We start from the raw sequence: 18,900 nt of genomic DNA, 5'->3' as shown, positions 1-18,900 counted from the left end.
GATTATAAGGCTTTACATCCACTGAAGTTTCACTTCTCTTTTTTTGTCTTTAATTAAAAGAATGGTGTAGACTTGGCAAGAGTACCAGTCTTCAACAGCCTAAGATTCAGGAGGGATCTTGAAAAAGTTTTGTAAAGCTCAGGGAAAGGCAATAAGCCATTTTTAGTTTAAAAAGATACAGTGGCTAAATGAAAATTCACAGGACATACATAAATTCTGATCTATACATGAGTAATACATACATAACTTTTTTACATGAGTAATATACGTAACTTTCACTCTTTACACTGGAGCTCCCTAAATATAACAATGGCAAAAGAACAGCAATAAATGAAAACTTTATTCATTCGATCTGGTTATATATCATGAAAAACTATCAGCACAGATGTTATTCCTATTTATGAGTCATGACTAGGGCCAAAACAAATGCCATGTATTACTCCATTTCATTTTTTTCTCCTAACTGTAAGTGCCAAAAAAATGACTGCAACTGGGATTAGGAGAAAACACAAGACTGGAAAAAACCCCAGGGGGTAGTGCTCATCAGGAAGCAGGCCAACTGGGGCAGAGTTTGGTTTGCTTTCAGTTCCAAATAAACTCATCCCTACTACACCATGTCTCGGTGACCTCAGAGCAGTTTCTGTTGCTCATCTGCTCAGCTCTCAAAGAAAGCTCCATAATAAAAATCAAAAAAGCTCTTTGCCCACAACAGAGCGTGCCTAACACTGCCCTCAGAAACCTGCACATCCCTCATTTGTTTCCCAGAGGTGCCCATGCCGGAGCATTTGAGATCCTTACGTGGGCAACAGATTTATGCTTTAAGAGTGAATTGCGCAGAACCTGTCGGCGTGGCCACGTGAGAGTCCACCGGCAGTTGCCCTTCACGCAGTGACCCGCTCCCAAGCCAGCCGAGCCTTCAGAAACACTACGGATCAGCCTCATAAATAAACAGGACACCATTTACTAGTGCAATTCAGCTGACGTGTTGCACAAGAACTTAAACTGTTTCAAAAGCCACCTAACAAAAGAAAAGCTTAAGGCAAAATGTCTCTATATTCAAGAAATGTACCCTCATTCCATCGTATCTTTTTCAGTACTTACCTCTGAACAGGTCAGCGCTCAATCTCCTGCTTCCAATGAGTCTGAATTAACAGCGTTCTTCAAAGGTTCTGCAATTTTCGGAGTATTAAATTTTATACCTCCTAAGCTGTCTATTAGCTGGGGAAGTACTTAATTGACATTCACCAGATATTAACTTTTTTTTGAGCATGTATTACTTATTTTGGTATATAACCTTTAGCTTTTTTCTTTTTCTTTTTCCTCCTTTTTTCTTTTTCAGGAGAGCTTTCCTAAGAACGGTAGGTTTTTCGATGTGTGGATTCCTACAAACTTCTCTTGGAGGTGCAGACAGATACATTGCAAGGAGAGACACTTCGCAAGGGACCCCAATGCAGATGAAAGGTTGCAAAATCACTCAGACTGTCAATAAACTTTTGCAGAAATTTTCTTTTCTCTATAGGTCTCCATAACAGGCACCACTTCTGGAGTTGTCCAGACCCAACACGACCCATGGCCCATCAGTTCCACGGGTACCCACGCCTCCAGGCACTCAACATCTCACATCTCTTCTTCCCACCCAGCCCTATTTTAAGTTCCTATTTTTTTTTCCAGAAGTAGCCCCACTCCACAGATGTTAAACTCTCCTTCTTACAGTTGCATTGCCGAAGGACACTGCTGCTGCATTAACAGAACTTTGCTTCGTCATCACGTCTTCCCAGGCAATGAAACTTGCTAGATTACTATAAAGGTAAAACCAGCTGTGCCACTATTGCTCGGTTCTGCTGCTATTTAACAGGATACAACCAACATTATGCCTCAATTCACAGTAGAAAGGGAAAATAAAACTTTGTTTTATTGAAAATACTGTGGAAAATTCATTCCAGTAAAACGCATCATCTGCACGGAGCTTTGCCAAAACACCGCAGTTAATTCACCACTCCCAGAAATGCCCACAAAGACTCACACAACGGGTATTCAGTGATCGGTATGGGATTAAACTTCTAACACAAACCCCAACATTTCTAACTGCCCACTGCCCCACACAACCCTCCTACGTGCGTTTCTCCTAGTCAGGAGGTATCCAAACCACCTGGTACGCTTAGAGTAGCTCACTCGTTACCAGGTATAGCAACCGGCCTTTTAACTTGCAATTTCTCTTCTGTCCCAAACTCCAGGGCAACCAAAAACAAAACAAAATAGAAATCACTTTCAGTAAACTTTGCACAGAGATAATCAATCTACTGTTCAGTTATTTGAACAAGCATCTAGAGTTGAGTGATCTAGAGATTATTAAACTTCTCCCGATGAGCATCTCCTCTTGTAGTTTGAACACAGCATTGGGAAATCTTTGGGTGCCATCCAAACATTTTTGATAGTCGCCATCCTTGAAGATTTCATCGCAACAAATCTTGCCATGACCTATAGTTCCTCCTCTGTCCAAGCAACCGTACATATATTTTTTCCTCATCCTCAACCCGCCCCTTCTCTCCACAGGAAAGGAAAAACCCAAACAACATCACATAATGTTTTTTCTAAAATGCCATTTACCCACATTTCTCTATCCTCTACAGAGGGTCAAAAGGCAAAAGCAGGCATTGAATCAATTCAAAAGTGTTCAGAAGCCCATGAAAAGGTAAATAAATGAAATGAAATGTAATTCATCCAAATAATTCAGGCACAAAATAAAAATACTTAAAGCTTCTGGAGATGAGCAAAACAGTTGCCTTTCATGTGTAATTGTGTAAACCTTCTGTTTTCAAGGGAGCTAAGCAACCAGCCAGCAATAATTAGGCTGCTGAAAGGCAAGTAGCAAGGCATACAGGACCTGAAACGATGACTTTTTCTGATTCCCCAGGGAAGCACTTTCACTGGGGGGGGAAATACTCTATAAATAATTTTCCATCTGGAAATCTGCTAGCCCTACTCTCTATTCCCCCCTTAAAGTGAGGTGTTCCAGAATCAGATCTTATCAGCAGAGGGAGTCTCTTCCTCTAACACAGGGATCAGCGTGCATCTGGCTTTCTTCAGCTACCAAAACCACACCGGCATGACGGGCAAAATCAACCAGAGGTACTAAACAGTAAAACATCTAATTGTGGGCTAGGCCTTCTAACAAGCTCTAGGAGTATGACAGGTACGACAAAAACAGGCAGTACAACACCTAAGTGTTCTGTGTAGAGCATACACCTTGCTCTCAGCACACTACAAGCTCAGACAGATCACGGGATGGGAAATGGGACGCAGCAAAGATCAAAACGCCCAACCATCAGTACAGCGAACACAGACTCAGCCGAAGGGTCCGTACTCCACACAGGTACAACACTCCCATTTTCTGCTTTAACTTTCATTTAATCCTGTTCTTTCAGCTCACGTTGGGATCAGTAACAGCCCCTTCAATAGAAGTGTCCTGTACCGAGCAGACCTCCCCAGCTGCCGTAGCCTGCACACACACCTCTGGTGCCGGGGCATTTAAAACCCTACAAATGCAGCGTGTCCAGCACCAGAGGCAACCGCAGCAGCCCTTCCCCTCCAACAGCAACAGCACTTCATTCAACTTGCATGAACCTATCCCAGGCTTTTAATGAGGAATGTTTCTAGACGGTGAAAATTCAAAGACCCCAATGTTTGAAACTCATAAAATGCCTCCACTGACAAATGGGGACGTTTGGGTTTGTGTTCCTACAGACCACAGCTCTACAACATCAGGACAGAAGCGGCTCAGATTACAGGCCACTATTTAGATTTTAGTTATTTCAATAACTTTACCCAGAGCAGAGTTTTAATGGTTCATGGCCAAAGCAGAAGGCTCTATCACATGGGCTCTGCGACAGTCTGTTCTGAACCGATTTTGTTCAATGCTGTTATTAACAGAAGAGATAAAGGAATGCAGCATATGTTTGTTACATCTGCAAACGACACAAACGCAGGATGCAACTGCAACTCTGCTGGAGGTCAAGATTAGAATTCAAAGCAATCCTAACAAAGTCAGATCAGGCCAATAAAAAAAAAAATAAAAAAAGATGTAGTGCAATAGAAGAGGAGCAAGGTTCCTTCAGCAGGATTAATCAAGTACACATACAGAAAATGACTGGGTAGGTAGCAGTTCCTCCAAAAGCGATGTGGGAGGTTATACTGGATCACAAGCTGAACATGAGTCAACAGTGTCATACTGTTAAGAAAAAAAAGCCACCACATTAGACAAACCAGCCGGAGAGCTGCCCGCAGAACAGGCGCGGCAAGGCCTGTCCGCAGCGCGGCAGGACGAGGCACCGAGCACAGAGCCAGGGCCGCAGGGAGGGCAGCCCCGCAGGGCGCGCGACAGAACACGCGAGGGGCTTGGACTGCCGAAGCTGAAAAAAAAATATTTCCAAGCGTGTGGGGGGAAAAAAAAAAAAATAATGAAACAACTATTCTCTGTGCCTATGACAAAAAAGACAAATAGCAACAGGTTTAAATGGCATCCAGAGAGCTTCGGCTTAAGCGTGAAGGAAGGAAAGGGAAGCAGTATCCTACCCTGGCTGTGGTCCCTACGATGGGATCTTGGAGACCACAGTGGGGACAAAGCCATTCCCAGGAGCTCCTCGTGCCTGGAGACACCCTGCTCAGCTCCTCCAGCCCCAATGTTCTATGAGTCCCCGAAATGCCAATGAACAGACCGTAACGAGCACCACGTAACGCCACGAACGGCTCCCGGTGACATCAGTGAGACTTCTCAGAAAAAACTGCATGGCTAGAGCCAACTACAGGGCAAACAGCAAAAACCCAGCGTTGATTCAGAGTGCTCTATTAATCACCACTTTGTCCATATCAGTAACAAACAGGTTATTAAATTTTAAGCTTTCAACTAGTCCTGATTTACACTTTTTCAAATGCAACCATTTCTTTATTTTCTAATATCTTCACAAGCTTGTTTCTTGGTGTTTTTACTTCATATACCAATAATCCCAATATGCTTTTCCTGCTACACAGTGAAGTAACAAACGTTTGTTTCTCTGACCTGCCTTTTATGGTTCTCTAGTGTCGTGGGTTTGGCTGTGTGAGCCGACAGAGCTTTTTATGGAACAATTTTTGTAATCTTGACTATTTATCTTTGGATAATTGCTATATTCATAATTATTTTAAAGACAATTTTGTTTAATAAGGATTGGAATTGCTACTAGACAAACTAAGTATAACAAAATTTTAGACTAAGAGGAATTTTTGTGACTAATCTACGAACTGCTACAGAACTGTGATTTATAATAGGCATAGTAATAGCCTTCATGATTGCAGTGCTTCCGGGTACCAATGAAACACACAGACTGGCTCATTTCAAAGCAGAAAGGGCATTATTTTTTTCCTCCTTCATGGGTGGCCCATACATATCTTCAGGGTCCTTGGAGGAGCTTCCAACGTTCCCACTGTGCGTTCCACACGGTGGCTGCTATTACCATGCTAATGTTAATAGGCTGCAGCTTGCGCGGCCCCCCCCAGCAGCAGCTACCGCACAGCATCGCTCCGCAGCGCTGAGCCACTGCCACCGGCTCCCCGCTACAAAACGCCGGCAAGTGGCGAGGAACGGTGGCAGAAAAGTAGCGAGGGCAAAGGAAAAAGAGAATTACAATTTTTGTGTTGTAAGGGAATCTGAAGAGGCTGGCAGAGGGGCGCTGGAGCCTGGGGTTGGGAGGCACGGGGCAGCGCGAGCCACTGGAAGTCGCTGCTCCCAAGGACAGCACAGCCCATATGCCAGAACATTTGCCACTTCTCTCTCCCTCTGTGCAACTGCAATTCAAAATTAATAAATAAATTAGGGACAATGAATATAAGCAAGAAAAAAAAAAGATATCATAAAGCCTGTGGCAAAAAGAAATTTTGTTCAACCCAACTATTTTTTACGTTGCAGAAAACTCACTTGGGAAAGATTCTGCTGAAAGCAGCGAAGCAGCCAGTACTAATGACAAATATTTTGGGAAAACAGAAGCTCCATATGTTCTCCTTTTATTCTACTAAAAATAAAGAGGAAACCAAAAGCTTTTTGAATTTAAGCGTAACATTTCCTTACGCCAGGAGACAAACTATGTCCAAGTTAAATCTGGACATTAATGGAAGCAAACAGCAGAACGCTGGTCCCTGGCGTTCCAATTATTCTCTCTTTAGAGGTTACGCTTCCAAGAAGCTTCACAAATTCCCTGTAAGGATCACTTTTTTGCAGGTTGTTGCAATGTTTTTATCTAAAGCTATTCGATCTGTATTTGCAGAAGAGCTCAGTTCCCCACTCCGCCTGCCCGTACACTCACCTGCGCAGCGGTTCAGAGGAGCCCAGCGCAGGGGAGGTGTCTCTGCACGGCGGCTCCTCCAAGCTCAGCCAGAGCCGGCGCCAGGACTGTGTCCAGCTGGGTTCCGAGCATCTCCAAGAGCAGACTCCACGACCCCTGTGAGCAACCTCTTCCAGTGTCTGACAACCCTCACACAGAAAGTTTCTTCCCACGTTTGAGCGGATTTCCAGCATTTCAGTCCGTGCCCACTTCCTCCTGCCCTTTCTCTGCACACAACTGAAAAGAGCCCGGCTCCATCATCTCTACACCCGCCCACCAGGTATTTATACACCATGATGAAGTCTCCCCCTGAGACTTCACTTCTCCAGCAGCCTCTCCTTTCAGAAATACTAATAAATAAATATTTAAACAAAATATCAAAACCAATATATCACAGCCTACTGAGCAGTAAGAAAACCCTCTGGTGGCACGGCTGGCCGAGGACACTTCTGAGCTTTACCTGAAAAAGCAACACTGGGGGGTCGTTTAAGCACCAAAAGGAAAACTGAAGGTGAAGCCAAATGCTCTTCAGAACCTTTGGCTAGCGCACAAAAAGTTTACAGACACAAAAATGGATACAGATCAAGCCCACCAGGCCAGCAGAAACCCCTACGGCAGTGCTCAAGATGAGGGTCCTGGCAAAATCAGTCTCTAGCTGCTGGCACAGGTTCGTCTCAAAACCCTTATCAAACCATTTGAAATTGGATTCCCTAGGGCAAATATTGGTCTTACTTTTCAAACATCGCTTTCTGGTCTTAGTTCTTACTATTTCCATTTGCCAAAAAATAAAAAAGTAGGTTTTGTATAATGGCACTAATTCTGAACATACCAGTAACCTCAAATTGAACAGAAACTCCCTTCTTCCCCTATGTAACTCAAATTCATTCTATTATATGAAAAAATATTAAGAAGCAGATTTCCAATGAAATCCTATCCTCTGTAGTTTTAATCTCTTCTTGCCCTTCAAATAAGACTTTTAAGTATTATCTGTATTACTAAAATATTCTATGACTATGCAGATGGCCCATACTACTGTCAGACTAAGAACTTCACCAGCTTTAGTTTGCAATGAAATAAGCTGCCTCTAGAACATTACACTCCTCTCCAGGGTAGAAATTAAGGCAGAAGGGGGCTTTTGCATATAAATATCAATGAAATTAGGCGATGAGAACTGGTACTAGGCCAATGAAAATTAAGTAAGAAATTATTTCACCACTAGAATAAATAATTTTCATTTACCACATGCAAAAAAAAAAAAGCCCAGAATTTCCAGAACGCCTTCAGCATCTGCTCTGTGAGATCAGAGCTCATGAGCTCTGTCAGCAACAGTCAGTTTCTGAACACAGAAGTGACTTTAAAATTAACATTTTCTAACCTTAAAAGACCTAACATTATTGGTTTGAAGTTCAAAACGACGGGTATTTCACACTAAATAACAAACTGATACTGTTCCAGACATGGCTTACTTCCTAAAAGCCTAAGCATAAAGAAAGAAGTGAATAAATTATTCAATAGAAATAGTTGTTTCATTTTCTTCCTTGATTTTTTTTTTTTTTTAGAGTGCTTAATTTGAAGCAAAGCAATTCTTTAAAGACAAATTCCTGGGAAAAAAAAAAAAAAGCTCTGAATCTCTGAGTCTGTTGCTGGAGAAGCAGATTTATTCAGATAAAAATCAGTTAGCTCCCCAGAATGCAGAAAAAAAGTAATTTTACTTGGGTTTGAGGAATTTGGTTCAGAGCTCTGATCTAGAAAGCAATATATACAGTTATTAAACAGTGTAAGGGGATTAACTCTACAGAGTGTTATTGACTACTCTGGTCTCATTAACTGCAATTTTATTTAGATAAAAATGTCATCTCAAACACCATTTCTGTGTCAGAAGTTGGATCTGAAGAATAACATTAAAAACAAATATGCATCAGCAGCTCCCCAATCCGCAGCAGCTTTCTGGGGTCTCTGCTGGAACTCATAACTGAAACGATGGTTTTGATTTGGAACATGCCCATCAAGAAACTGCTTTTGAAAGGAGTTGTCCTGTGGAATGGGAGAAGTGTTTTCTGAGAGGCAGCTTCACTGGAGCACATACAAGTTTAGCATCGAAAGCTGATGTGTCTCTGCCTCTTTTTCCTCCAAGAAAAGAAGGAAGAAAGGTTAGGGAAAGAGTTCTGGGTTCCCAGCGGACTTTTGCCTACTTTCAGATTTTATTAGGGAACTGTGAAGCTAATTATGTGTACGATAACTCCAGTAACTGCTTTTCATGCAGAATCACAGACCAGAAAATAATGAAAGCATGAATGGGAAAGTCTCTCTGTCTTTTAAACTCGGAGCAGCTCAGAGGAGGCAGGGGCTATCTCAGCAGGCTGCAGCACAGCTTCCCTGCTGCTACCAGGGCCCAGCAACCCCCAAAAGATGCTCAAAAACCCCACCATACCCCAGAACAAATCCCCACATTTCTCATCGTCTTCACTTCTGAAAAGCACCCATACGACACACAGAAGGGCACTCAGACGATGGAGGCACGGCAGGGTGGGCAGGCGGCACCGCAGGCACGGGGAATGCCTTTGGGATGCAGCATCCTCCCAAGGACCTTTCAAAGGCAGACCTCCAACTCCTGAAGCCTTCAGGAACCACGCTCCTACCAAAATTAACAGCTGCCAGGTACATATGTATTTTTTAGATTCTAGATCCAGGAAAAGTGGGAAGCCAGACGTATGGACAGGCAGAATGTCCCCATTAACCAATTCACAAATCAGGGCCACACCAGGCTGCAGATCCACGCTCGCCTGCAGGTTACTGCTGGTGACCCCAGGGGATGCTCCTTCCCTCCGGGCACTCAGCAAAGGGAGCAGTCCTCCTGAAAGATTTATTTGCCTCATGCTTTCACCGGGGCCAAGTTTCATGTATGCAGTAGTATTTTTGGGGCTGTATGATTATTTTCAAGTAGAGCTGTTGACCAACACACTCTGCATTCCCTTTCCTGCATTACCCTGGCCCCAAGAGCGCAGCACAGCTACCTCCAGGAGCAGGTACAGGATACATCCCCACAGCTACTACTACATGAATTACTAGGAACCAGATTCAAACATAGTTTGCAAAGGCTTACTCGGGTTTTCCTTCCCCTTGCCCCCCCCCCCTTTATTTATTTTTTTAATTAATGTTTGCTTCTACACTATCCGTAATGATTTGGAGCATTGGCTATTTTTGGTCTATCTGTTCTATACTTTATAAACAGCATTCACAGCCTTCCTAAGTTTTACTGTTAGAGGCAATGAGGGCTGAACAGGATGGAAGTTTTGAAGCTTCAGTGGGGAAAACAAAAGGCTTTGGCCATAAAAAAATATCCTACCTCTAAAAAAACAAAACAAAACAAACCAATAACCAAAAAACAACTAAACTTATGAGAGATGGCCTCCAACTGAATTCTTAGGAAAAAAAAAACAAAACAAACAGGTATTTCAGTAAAGTTTGCATGTATTCCATTTGTTTTTAACCAAAAATAAAGCTAGTAAAATCCTAGCATGGAAGCAATTACATTTTTATACATTTGCATGAAGCTTGGCTACCTTTGGTTTCATACACTTGCTTAAAGCAGAACACGCTGGCACAGTTTATTCGTCTTCCCGTATGAAAATAAACTGTGCTTCCACACGCTTTTACCCAAACGCAACTGCCTACACAAGTGAAGTTATCCTGCTGCATCAGTATAGGCACTACTTAGGATGGGCAACAGAAACATGAATCACTGCAGATGAAGAGATGCACAGAAAAACAAAAGGGAGGCCACTTACGTTGTCTCCTGTTTGTAGGGAAAACCACGAGTTATGTTGTTCAGCTGTATTTCTGAGAGGTGACCTGCTGTAACTGTGATGGTACCAGGCTAGAAACAATAATGCATTTAACACCTTGGTGCCATTCCACCCACTACCAATTGCCAGAGTCTCACAGCACACCAATAAAACTTGAATTCCTAATTTTGAAAAATGTCTTTTTTTTTTTTAATTTAAATCTTCAAAAACCTTACAAAAATGGAAAAGGGCATAAACCCAATAACAAGAGTATGAGGCCCACTTAGATCATATTGCATATCACTTTCAGCACCCTGCTCCCGATTTCTCTCCTTCCCCAACAGGCCACCAGTCATCACCACTCCCATGCACCTGAGTTAATACTCGGGCACCAGACGCCCTGAGCCAGTCCCAAACTGTCTCGTCTCCAGTGCAGTACCGCGCGTCACTGCTCCCCACCTCTCAGGACCAATGTTCTTACCATTTTAAGTTAACATTAATAATTAACAAAGAGCAAGAGATACCCATGCCGTAATCGTCCTCTGCCATACTGCAGCTTTCAGATTTTCCCTTAGGCTGAAGAAGAAAATAGTTAACGATCCTATTTTAAACATTATCATGCATCAGTGATCAAGACTAATTTTATTACACTGCAAACAAAAACAAAGACCAAAAAATACAACCGATTACACTCCACTAACTTTTATTAAGAGCTGCAGGGACGGCATTTCTAAGGAAGGCACTGTTTCCACAAATCAACTCAGCTAACACCCCATCATCGGGCTACGATGTTGGCAGTGATGTGTAATATGTGGTATTTGTGGCACTACTGGGGAAAACTATTTTAAGTCTAATTAACATGAAATTTTTAGAATGCAAATGCTTTTCATTTATACATAAAACAAAATGCCGTGACATTTCTCCCATACATTTATCATAAACAAGTTAATTACTGTGTAACAAATAGCTCCTGCTAGAATCTGTATGTTTTGAGGATGTTAGAGAGCTGACTCAGGCAAATAAGACGAACCACAAAGTAGCAGTTAATAGCTTATGGCATACTTATAATAAAACAATGACTCTGTAAAAGCTCTTGTTGTCAAATTAAGGCTAAGCTATTTCCATTGGAATAAGTCAATTATAAGCAGTCATTATGTTTAAGTTGATTCAAACCTAGAATACTACAAGCACTTTTCATTTTGATACATTCATAACACTGCATACATTTGAGAGCTGGGTATTACAAAGCTTAGAAGGGAAAGACTGCTTTATTGCCACGCAGCTTATCCCTGAACCGCGTAACCTCCCAACTTCCCAACGCCGGCTGACGTTCACCACCCTGCCGAGCTCCACACGCTACCTCGCTTCTGATGAGCAAACCTTTAGGGCGTATCAGCCGTCCCAGGACTCCTCACCTCTCCTTCCCAAGGACAGAGGGAGGCTTCTGCAGCATAAAGACTTGCTTGCCCACCGGAATCCCCCGAGAGCAATTTGAACTACGTACGCACCTCCCCCCCCAATTCCATGAAAGCACCAAAGGTGAATTCCCACCTCTGCTTTTCATGCAAGCAGTCCCATTTGGGCTGGAGATGAATTACTGCGTGCTGATGAATAAGATGGTGGTAGCTGGCAGCAAAGCTTTGCGTGGTAAGATGGTGTGAAACGGTACATATGTCAATCTATCAAACATGATAATGTAAGCAATCTGAACCCATTTTTGGTCTGAACTATTGTACAATACTTCACCCAGATGGAAGAAAGAGATAAACATTTTATGCTTCAGACATATCAAGTGTTAGGAAGTAAAATTAAACCTAAACTGGAAAACTACCAATTTTACATGCTAGAGTATATATAAAGAACAACACAAGCATGAAGAAGAATTTTATGCAGCAGATTTCCTCCCCTATTATTGCACAAATTAATTGGATAAATTTATTTCCTATGATAAACAGCAGCATGTATTTGACTGTAGATTAAAAGGTGTAAAGACGATAGTTTGCTTATTAGCAAACACGGCTTTGGCACTTTCTTCTTTCTCCTTCAGTTGACAGACTGCTTGCAAATCACGTAACTCGTGACAATGTTATCAGGACACGAATCTTACAAGCGTTGCACGCATCCATAATAACCTGAGGGCCAGTTCAGCCCGAAATCAGAGACAGGTTTGCCATGACTAATGTAAAGCTGCAATTGGCCCCTAAAGGATAAAATTAAAAAGAAATATATTTTCATTCAAATGAACTTGACAGCCCATCTAAATATAATTTCATATTTAAAAATTATCAGTTGCAACCAAAATGCAGTGACAGCCACTCTGCTGTCTTCAAAGCCATTGCCAGCTGACTCCTCTGAACAGACCTTCTGCTCCATCCCTATTGCCCACCTACCGAAACGGGCAGCACAATTTATCAAGCACTAAACTGCAAAAAATACTCCTCTTAGCAAGTGTATTAATGACAGGATTTTCTAGTAGTTGGAGGATATTGTTTATCAAATAATTTCCTAAGTTTTGCGTAAAGTAGCCCAAAAAGCATGAAAGCTACTCAGTTTAAATACTGAGTTGTAAAGCCTTACAGTGTATAAGACTAGGAAAAAATTGCTACTAAATACGTAAACAGTTGGTATTTGGTCTCTTCATGTGTTGCTATGTTCTTGGGTTTGTCTATGTCAAATGCCTATTTGGTTATCTTTCAAACTAAAAATAAACTCCCCAACGTCTACAAACTGATGACAGGCCAGTCAAGAGAATTCCTGAGCAGCAAAGCTAAGACAACTGGGCTCAGAAACAAAACTGATTGCCAACTCGCGTAGAGAAAAAACGTCCAGTCCTGGATTCTGCTGAAGCCAGAAAGAATACTGACAACCCTCCTTCTCCTTCATGAAAAATCAAAGTAACAGAGCAGGTGTTTGCTCTGGAGGAAGACAGAAATCCCAGCTTTCTGGCAGAGACACACGCATGTGAGTGAACGTACGCAGGAGAAAGCAGCAAAGGGTTTATAAACCCTTGAGCAGAGCATGAAGTCCCGATGTGCTCCCCAGTTCCCACAATATACTATGTTTTTAGAACTGCTGTAAAATCCACCAACGGTCAGTGATTTAACTCAAAGCGGGTACGGGGCAGGGGGGAAGGGGATATTTTGATTTTCAAAAATTCTCTTGGAGTAAAACAATGATTTCCTGCATCATGCAAATATAAAGTTTAATTATTTTTAACTTGAAAGGGAGAGAGATCAATACATAGGATAATCTATTGTTATTTGGATTATGAAGACGTCTTAGAGTTTACAATCACAAAAGTGGTTATAATCCTGCAATTACTATAAAGCTAATTGGTAGTTTCTTTTTGCCTGTGTTTTCATGTTGTCAGCGGGGCAGTAATGAAAATGAATGCCACATTTGTGAACAGAATGTCTGTAGGCTTGTTTACCACATTTCCAACAACAACGTCTGCTTTATCGTGCATTTCAAAGCAGAGATAATTTAAGGATCTTTGCATTTCATACATAAAAATACTTTCTAAAATATCAAATGTAGAGTTCCTTCAGACAGGGTGGGAGTGGGAGACTTAAAAGTGAAGTGACGACCTCACATACTATAGGCAAACAATGCACCTGAAGCAGACAGCATGCGGACTTCGAATAGTTCATCTGTATTCAAAACTGCACTCAGGTAAACCACTTAGTGTTTCATCCTCCTACAAACATAATTCTGCAGACAATTTCACCATCAAAACCAGCATCTTTAAGTCTCCTTTCACCTCCTGAAAATACAGTTATTGCAGAACCTATTAAGCTTTTTATTCCACTTACCTTTGAGTAACTTCTGCCCTTCCATGATGTTTTGGGAGACCAATGCCGTGTAGTCATCTTCTGAGAAGCCAGGCTTGCATGTGGGTCTAACTGTAAGATCCCCATTGTGTGCCTGCAAAAACAAAACAAGGAGAACACACACCATGACTTCTGTCATTTGGGAAAATGTTTTGCACCCAACAACTAGGTGTTTAGGCACAGGCAAACCTGAACAGTAAAGCAGTGTGCAAGTAGAAGCTGCTTGTGCTGAAGTGCCTATCTGCTGGAGCGCATCCATACTGTAGCTGCAAAAATAAAATGGGCCAGAAAATAGTTGCCTGACTACAATAGAGAGTATTGTTTGTAGGAAGGCTGGGATACTGGGCACTGTCAGCGGATGGGAGGAAACAAAGAGCAGCAATTCATCAAGGCGAGCTGCGCTCGCACTGGAGCCACGCAAAGGCCTGATGTTGCAACATCCAAATCACTGAGTTTTGCTATTGAGAAACTGGGCAAGCCCCAGGACCGGAGGAGGAGAAACACCACAGGTCGCAGCAGCACCAGGAGCTCGTGACCAGCTAAAGCCCCCCTCCTTCTGAGGCTGTGCCTGCTGCTGCCCCTGTGACCCGCCAGTGGGGATGGTGGGGACGAAGGGGACACCGCTGAATAGCACATCCTTACGCACAACCTGCTAGAATGCAGGGGGAAGCATCCAGCTGAACACCCAGCTGCTCTGCTGCAACTTCGGACTGCACAGCGGGGAACCAGCCCCTGCCACAGGAAGGGGTCAGCCTGGTCCTGGGGATGGGGCACCCGCTCCCCAGCCAGGAGGGTCCCGGCTCCCGGCTCCAGCCAGCTCACTGAAAGCACATAAACCGGTGATTTATGCCTAACAAGTGCCAGGTGATTTATGCACAAACAAGCGCTAGTGGCAAGGGATTTCTAAGACTCCCGGGCTGCGGGCAGGGCTCGCCAGAGCACCGCTCAGCGACGCAGGCTGCACCTCCGACGCCTCCAGCCCCACAGCGCAGGCTGAAGCCGGGGGACCAGCGGAGTCACTGCCCCGAGAAAGTGCAACTCCAGGCGCGTCCCTGTCTCCCCGGGGAGCGGCACACGGCTCCCCAGCTCCCCCAAACACGCCCGGGCATAGACGATGCTGCATTACAGAGAGAGAAAGGGAGGGAAGAGGAGCGAAGGGTCCTTTCGGAGGAGCTTAGTAAGCAGAAAGCAAGCCAACATACTCTGCTAAAAACCAGGCTGGGGAGGCGGCTGCCAGCTACTGCCGGGGGAGCGCAGGGCAGCAGCGGCTCTGGGGACTCCGACCGTCGCTGGCAAGAGGCTGCCAGCAGGAAACGTTTCCAAGGACTGAGTGGCGATAACGGGCTTTGACTCTGAAATCATCCCGTTATTACCCGGGCGCTCGGGGCTCCCCCCCCACAGCCGCCGGCCCCCGGGGGCCGGGACACCCCCGCAGGTTCCTGCGCCGGGGGATTCCGGCTGGGAAATAAGGGGCTCGCGTTCCCGCGGCCGGTCCGGCACGACCCGCAGCGGCCGCCCCGCTCGCCCCGGAACGCCGCAGCCACGCGCTCGGGCGTTTGTTGACGTTCTGCAGAGCGCCCTTCATTTTGGGGTGGAAAACCCTAAAACCCCCGAACTTCCCAGACCGTTAGCCCCCTGCACGGCTCAGGCCCACTCGGGGTGTTTACGGGCCGGTAAAAATAAAAGTTAAAGGCACAGCCACGGCGGCGGCAGAGGAGGGATGGCCCGCGGGGTGCGGGCGGCGCTGGGGCGCGGAGGCTCCGCGAGCGCGCAGGGCTACGCGGGCGGCTCCGCGCCGGGACGCGCCGCTGCCCCCGAAGTTTATCTGGCGCGGCGCAACACGGAGGGCAAGTTTCGCCGGCACGGCTGATGCACTACACTAAAAGCGAACGATAGCGCCCAAAAAAAAAAAACTAAAAAACTGTAATGATTATTAAAAAAAAAAAAAGAGAGAGGGTGACAGCGGCAGGGAGCTGCGCCGCTCCGCTCCCGCACACTCAGCCGCCCCGGCCGGCTCCGCGCTCCGACCCCGAAGTTGCAGCGGCTGCCGTGTCCGCGGGGTGCGGAGCAGCGGCGGAATCCCCGCGGGGCGCGCAGCCCGGTGCCCACCCGTCCTCCCCCGCCGCCGGGGCGCCCCACTTACCGCCGCCGAGCCCCAGACGGGAAGGAGCAGCACCAGCAGCACCCGCCAGCCGGTCCTCATGGCCCCGGCGGCGGCGGCGGGCTGTGGCGGAGGCGGTGGCGGAGGCGGCGCGGATGGCCGCCCCGCGGTGCCGCTGCCGTGGCTCGCTGCCGGGGCCGGGCGCTCGCTGCCGCCCCGCTCCCGCCGCCGCTCGGCGCCCGCTCTGGGCTGCAGGTGAAGCGCCCGCCCGCGCGCCGCCGCCAAGCCCCGCCCCGCCGCGCGCGGGCACGCGCCGCCTTAAAGCGACAGGCACCGCCCCGCCGCCGGGTACCGCCACCTCCCCCGGCGGCCTGCGGAGGGGCATGGGGCGGGGGCCGGCCGCGCTGGGGCACCTCGTCACCCGCAGCTCGCCTGTCCGGAGGCCAAACTTAATGTCCAAAGACGAAAAACTAACGTGTTCAGGGAGAAAAACAGCATATCCAGGGGAGGGACGTGTCCACTGAGGGAAAAGTAGCATATCCACTGAGGGAAAAGGTAGCATTATCCGCTGAGGGAAAAGTAGTATATCCACTGAGGGAGAAGGAGTGTAACTAGGGTAAAAGTAATGTATCCAGCGGAAAGATGTACCCAGTGGGGAAAAAATTAACATGCCCAGGTGAAAAACAAGCACATCCAGTGAGGAAAAAGTAGAATGTCCACAGGAAAAGCTAACACGTCCCAGAGGTGATGGGCGTGTCTGGAGAGGAGAGCCCAGTCCAGTCTGTGAGGAAGAGGTAGCATGTGGAGGGAAAAATTAACATATCCAGGAGGAAAAAAATAATATATCCAGAGCAAAATGAGCATACTTGGAGAGAGGAAAATGAGACCAGAGGCAATCACAGCCCCGCCATGACAGGGACCTGCTCCTTCGCCCGAGGCTGCTGGGGAGGGAGAGGCCTGGCATGGCGGCTGGTGCCGGGGCACAGGCTGTGCCTGGGCGGGCTGTGGGTGCCGGGGGGATGAGCACCCCGACAGTCAGCCCTGGGGCAGGGAGAGGGGAGGGCGCCGCAGGGGCCAGGGTCGGGTGGAAGAATGGGTCATGCCTGAACCAGCTCCTCAAGCCAGCCCCAGCGTGGCCCTCCTTGTCTGAGAGGAAGACGGGCGCCAGACCCAGTCCGTGTCCGCATCAGTAGCAGATAAAGCTAACTCCACTAAACTAAAGGTTTTCTGTTGTAAAAATAAAGGCAGATCAAAAGCAGGGCCAGAAAGCGAAACTTAAGTCAGTTTAGTTTTGACAGAAAACCAAAAATGGAAAGCAGCGGTTTTGCGTGCTAAGCATGGTTCCTGCTATTTTCCGCCAGCATGACCCCAGCATCCAAATATGATCTTTTTCCCTTCTGAATGCAGCTCAACTCCACAAATAGGAGTTCTCAGGCATGTATATTTTGTGCATATAAATCCAACAATGATTTGCATAAATAGATGCATACTATCTGATGTACGTGCAAAATCAGACATTGCAGCTGAAAAATCTGGCCATTAAACTATTCTGTTAGATTCACACATTTCCAAAGGAATGAGACACATAAATCCACTGACTGCATCTTTGGCTATTGAGTAGATTTAATAGCATTGTGTTAACACCTAGAGATGTTAGCAAAGAACTGAGACCTCATTGTATTAAGCTCTGTAGACACGAATAATGAAAAGATTGTTCCTACCCCGCCAATTTACAGTCTTAGTGGATTATGGGGTTTATTTTGTTTTTAAACAAGTATTTCTGAGTTCATTATATAACATCAAATAAATCCCATCATTGTATTGAATTTACTGTATACCCTTTTTTAAGAAGCACTTTCACGAAGGCAGAAATAGTCAAGTGACACCATCATAACAAAAATAAATCCTTATATGTATCTATCAAATCTAAATTTGTTCCTTTTATTTTTATCCTAAATTTCAAAGTTTGGAGTAGATTGTTCCAGGTTGAAGGGCAGCTGCGGTTGTTGCTATTTAAATAGAACTACAAGTACTCTGGAGACTTCTGGGGATATTTTGGATTTGTGCAGCTCCAGTGTGGCTATTGCCTTGTGAATACCCATGGCCGGATATTTTGACTCTTGCTGGACTACAGCTGTTGCTATGCATGTGCTCACTCTGTTTGATAACTTCGTTAATATGACAAGTTCTACAAGTATTGTCAAAATAAGTCTGACACCACAACAGATTGTGAAGAAAAGGCAGAGCAGTAGTGAAAAAAAATAGAATTCTTCAACATGTTTACAGTTGATTTCTAATCTGATGGCAAATTGATTTTTTTCCCAAACTAGTTTGCCATTCCTCTTTTCCAAGCGGTGGTAACAGACTCTGTACTTGGGGAACAAGTCTGCAAAGGGAGTGAGTGTGCTTTCCACTTACATTTCTAATAGCCCTGGCCTATGTGGGACACCGGGAACCTTCCCAAACTGGGGTGTTTCCAGAAGGATCAGAGGAGAATACAAATCCAGTGTGCAAACAGTGGAAATCACTGATTTACATATGTGGTTGTTCTCACTCTGCCATTTTCCTTCAACTCTTGACACTCGGACTAGTTGTGGAAGGAATTAAAGTTTTGCTAACTGATTAGCTACTATTTCAACTAAAATACCTTCCTTCAGATCTTTAAGGAAAATTAAAATATGCCATTTACGTTTTTGTACCTATTGAATTTTTCACAAAGTATTGCATTTAAGCATACAGGTCTGAGCTGGGCCGGAACACACGTTATTTTGGAGGGTTAGCTTCAGGCTCTCACTTCACTTTGAGTCTGCTGGGAGGCTGGTTATGAATTG

General features: G+C 45.2%; 1 protein-coding gene across 1 annotated transcript in view; it reads right to left on the bottom strand.

Moving 5' to 3' along the window:
• The window catches only part of CDH4 (cadherin 4), a 448,373-nt gene extending 432,101 nt beyond the window's left edge, over window positions 1-16,272 (bottom strand). Inside the window, exons 1-2 of the mRNA XM_054218866.1 lie at window positions 16,112-16,272; window positions 13,951-14,062 (exon numbers count right to left, since the gene is read on the bottom strand). Of these exons, the coding sequence (XP_054074841.1) occupies window positions 13,951-14,062; window positions 16,112-16,171 (172 nt within the window). The 5' untranslated portion in view covers window positions 16,172-16,272. The remainder of the gene's footprint in view (window positions 1-13,950; window positions 14,063-16,111) is intronic.
• Between the last annotated feature and the right edge of the window lie 2,628 nt (window positions 16,273-18,900).

This window comes from Rissa tridactyla, chromosome 12 (assembly GCF_028500815.1).
Source record: "Rissa tridactyla isolate bRisTri1 chromosome 12, bRisTri1.patW.cur.20221130, whole genome shotgun sequence".
Taxonomy (NCBI): domain Eukaryota; kingdom Metazoa; phylum Chordata; class Aves; order Charadriiformes; family Laridae; genus Rissa; species Rissa tridactyla.
This window is presented reverse-complemented; position numbering and strand designations above follow the sequence as displayed.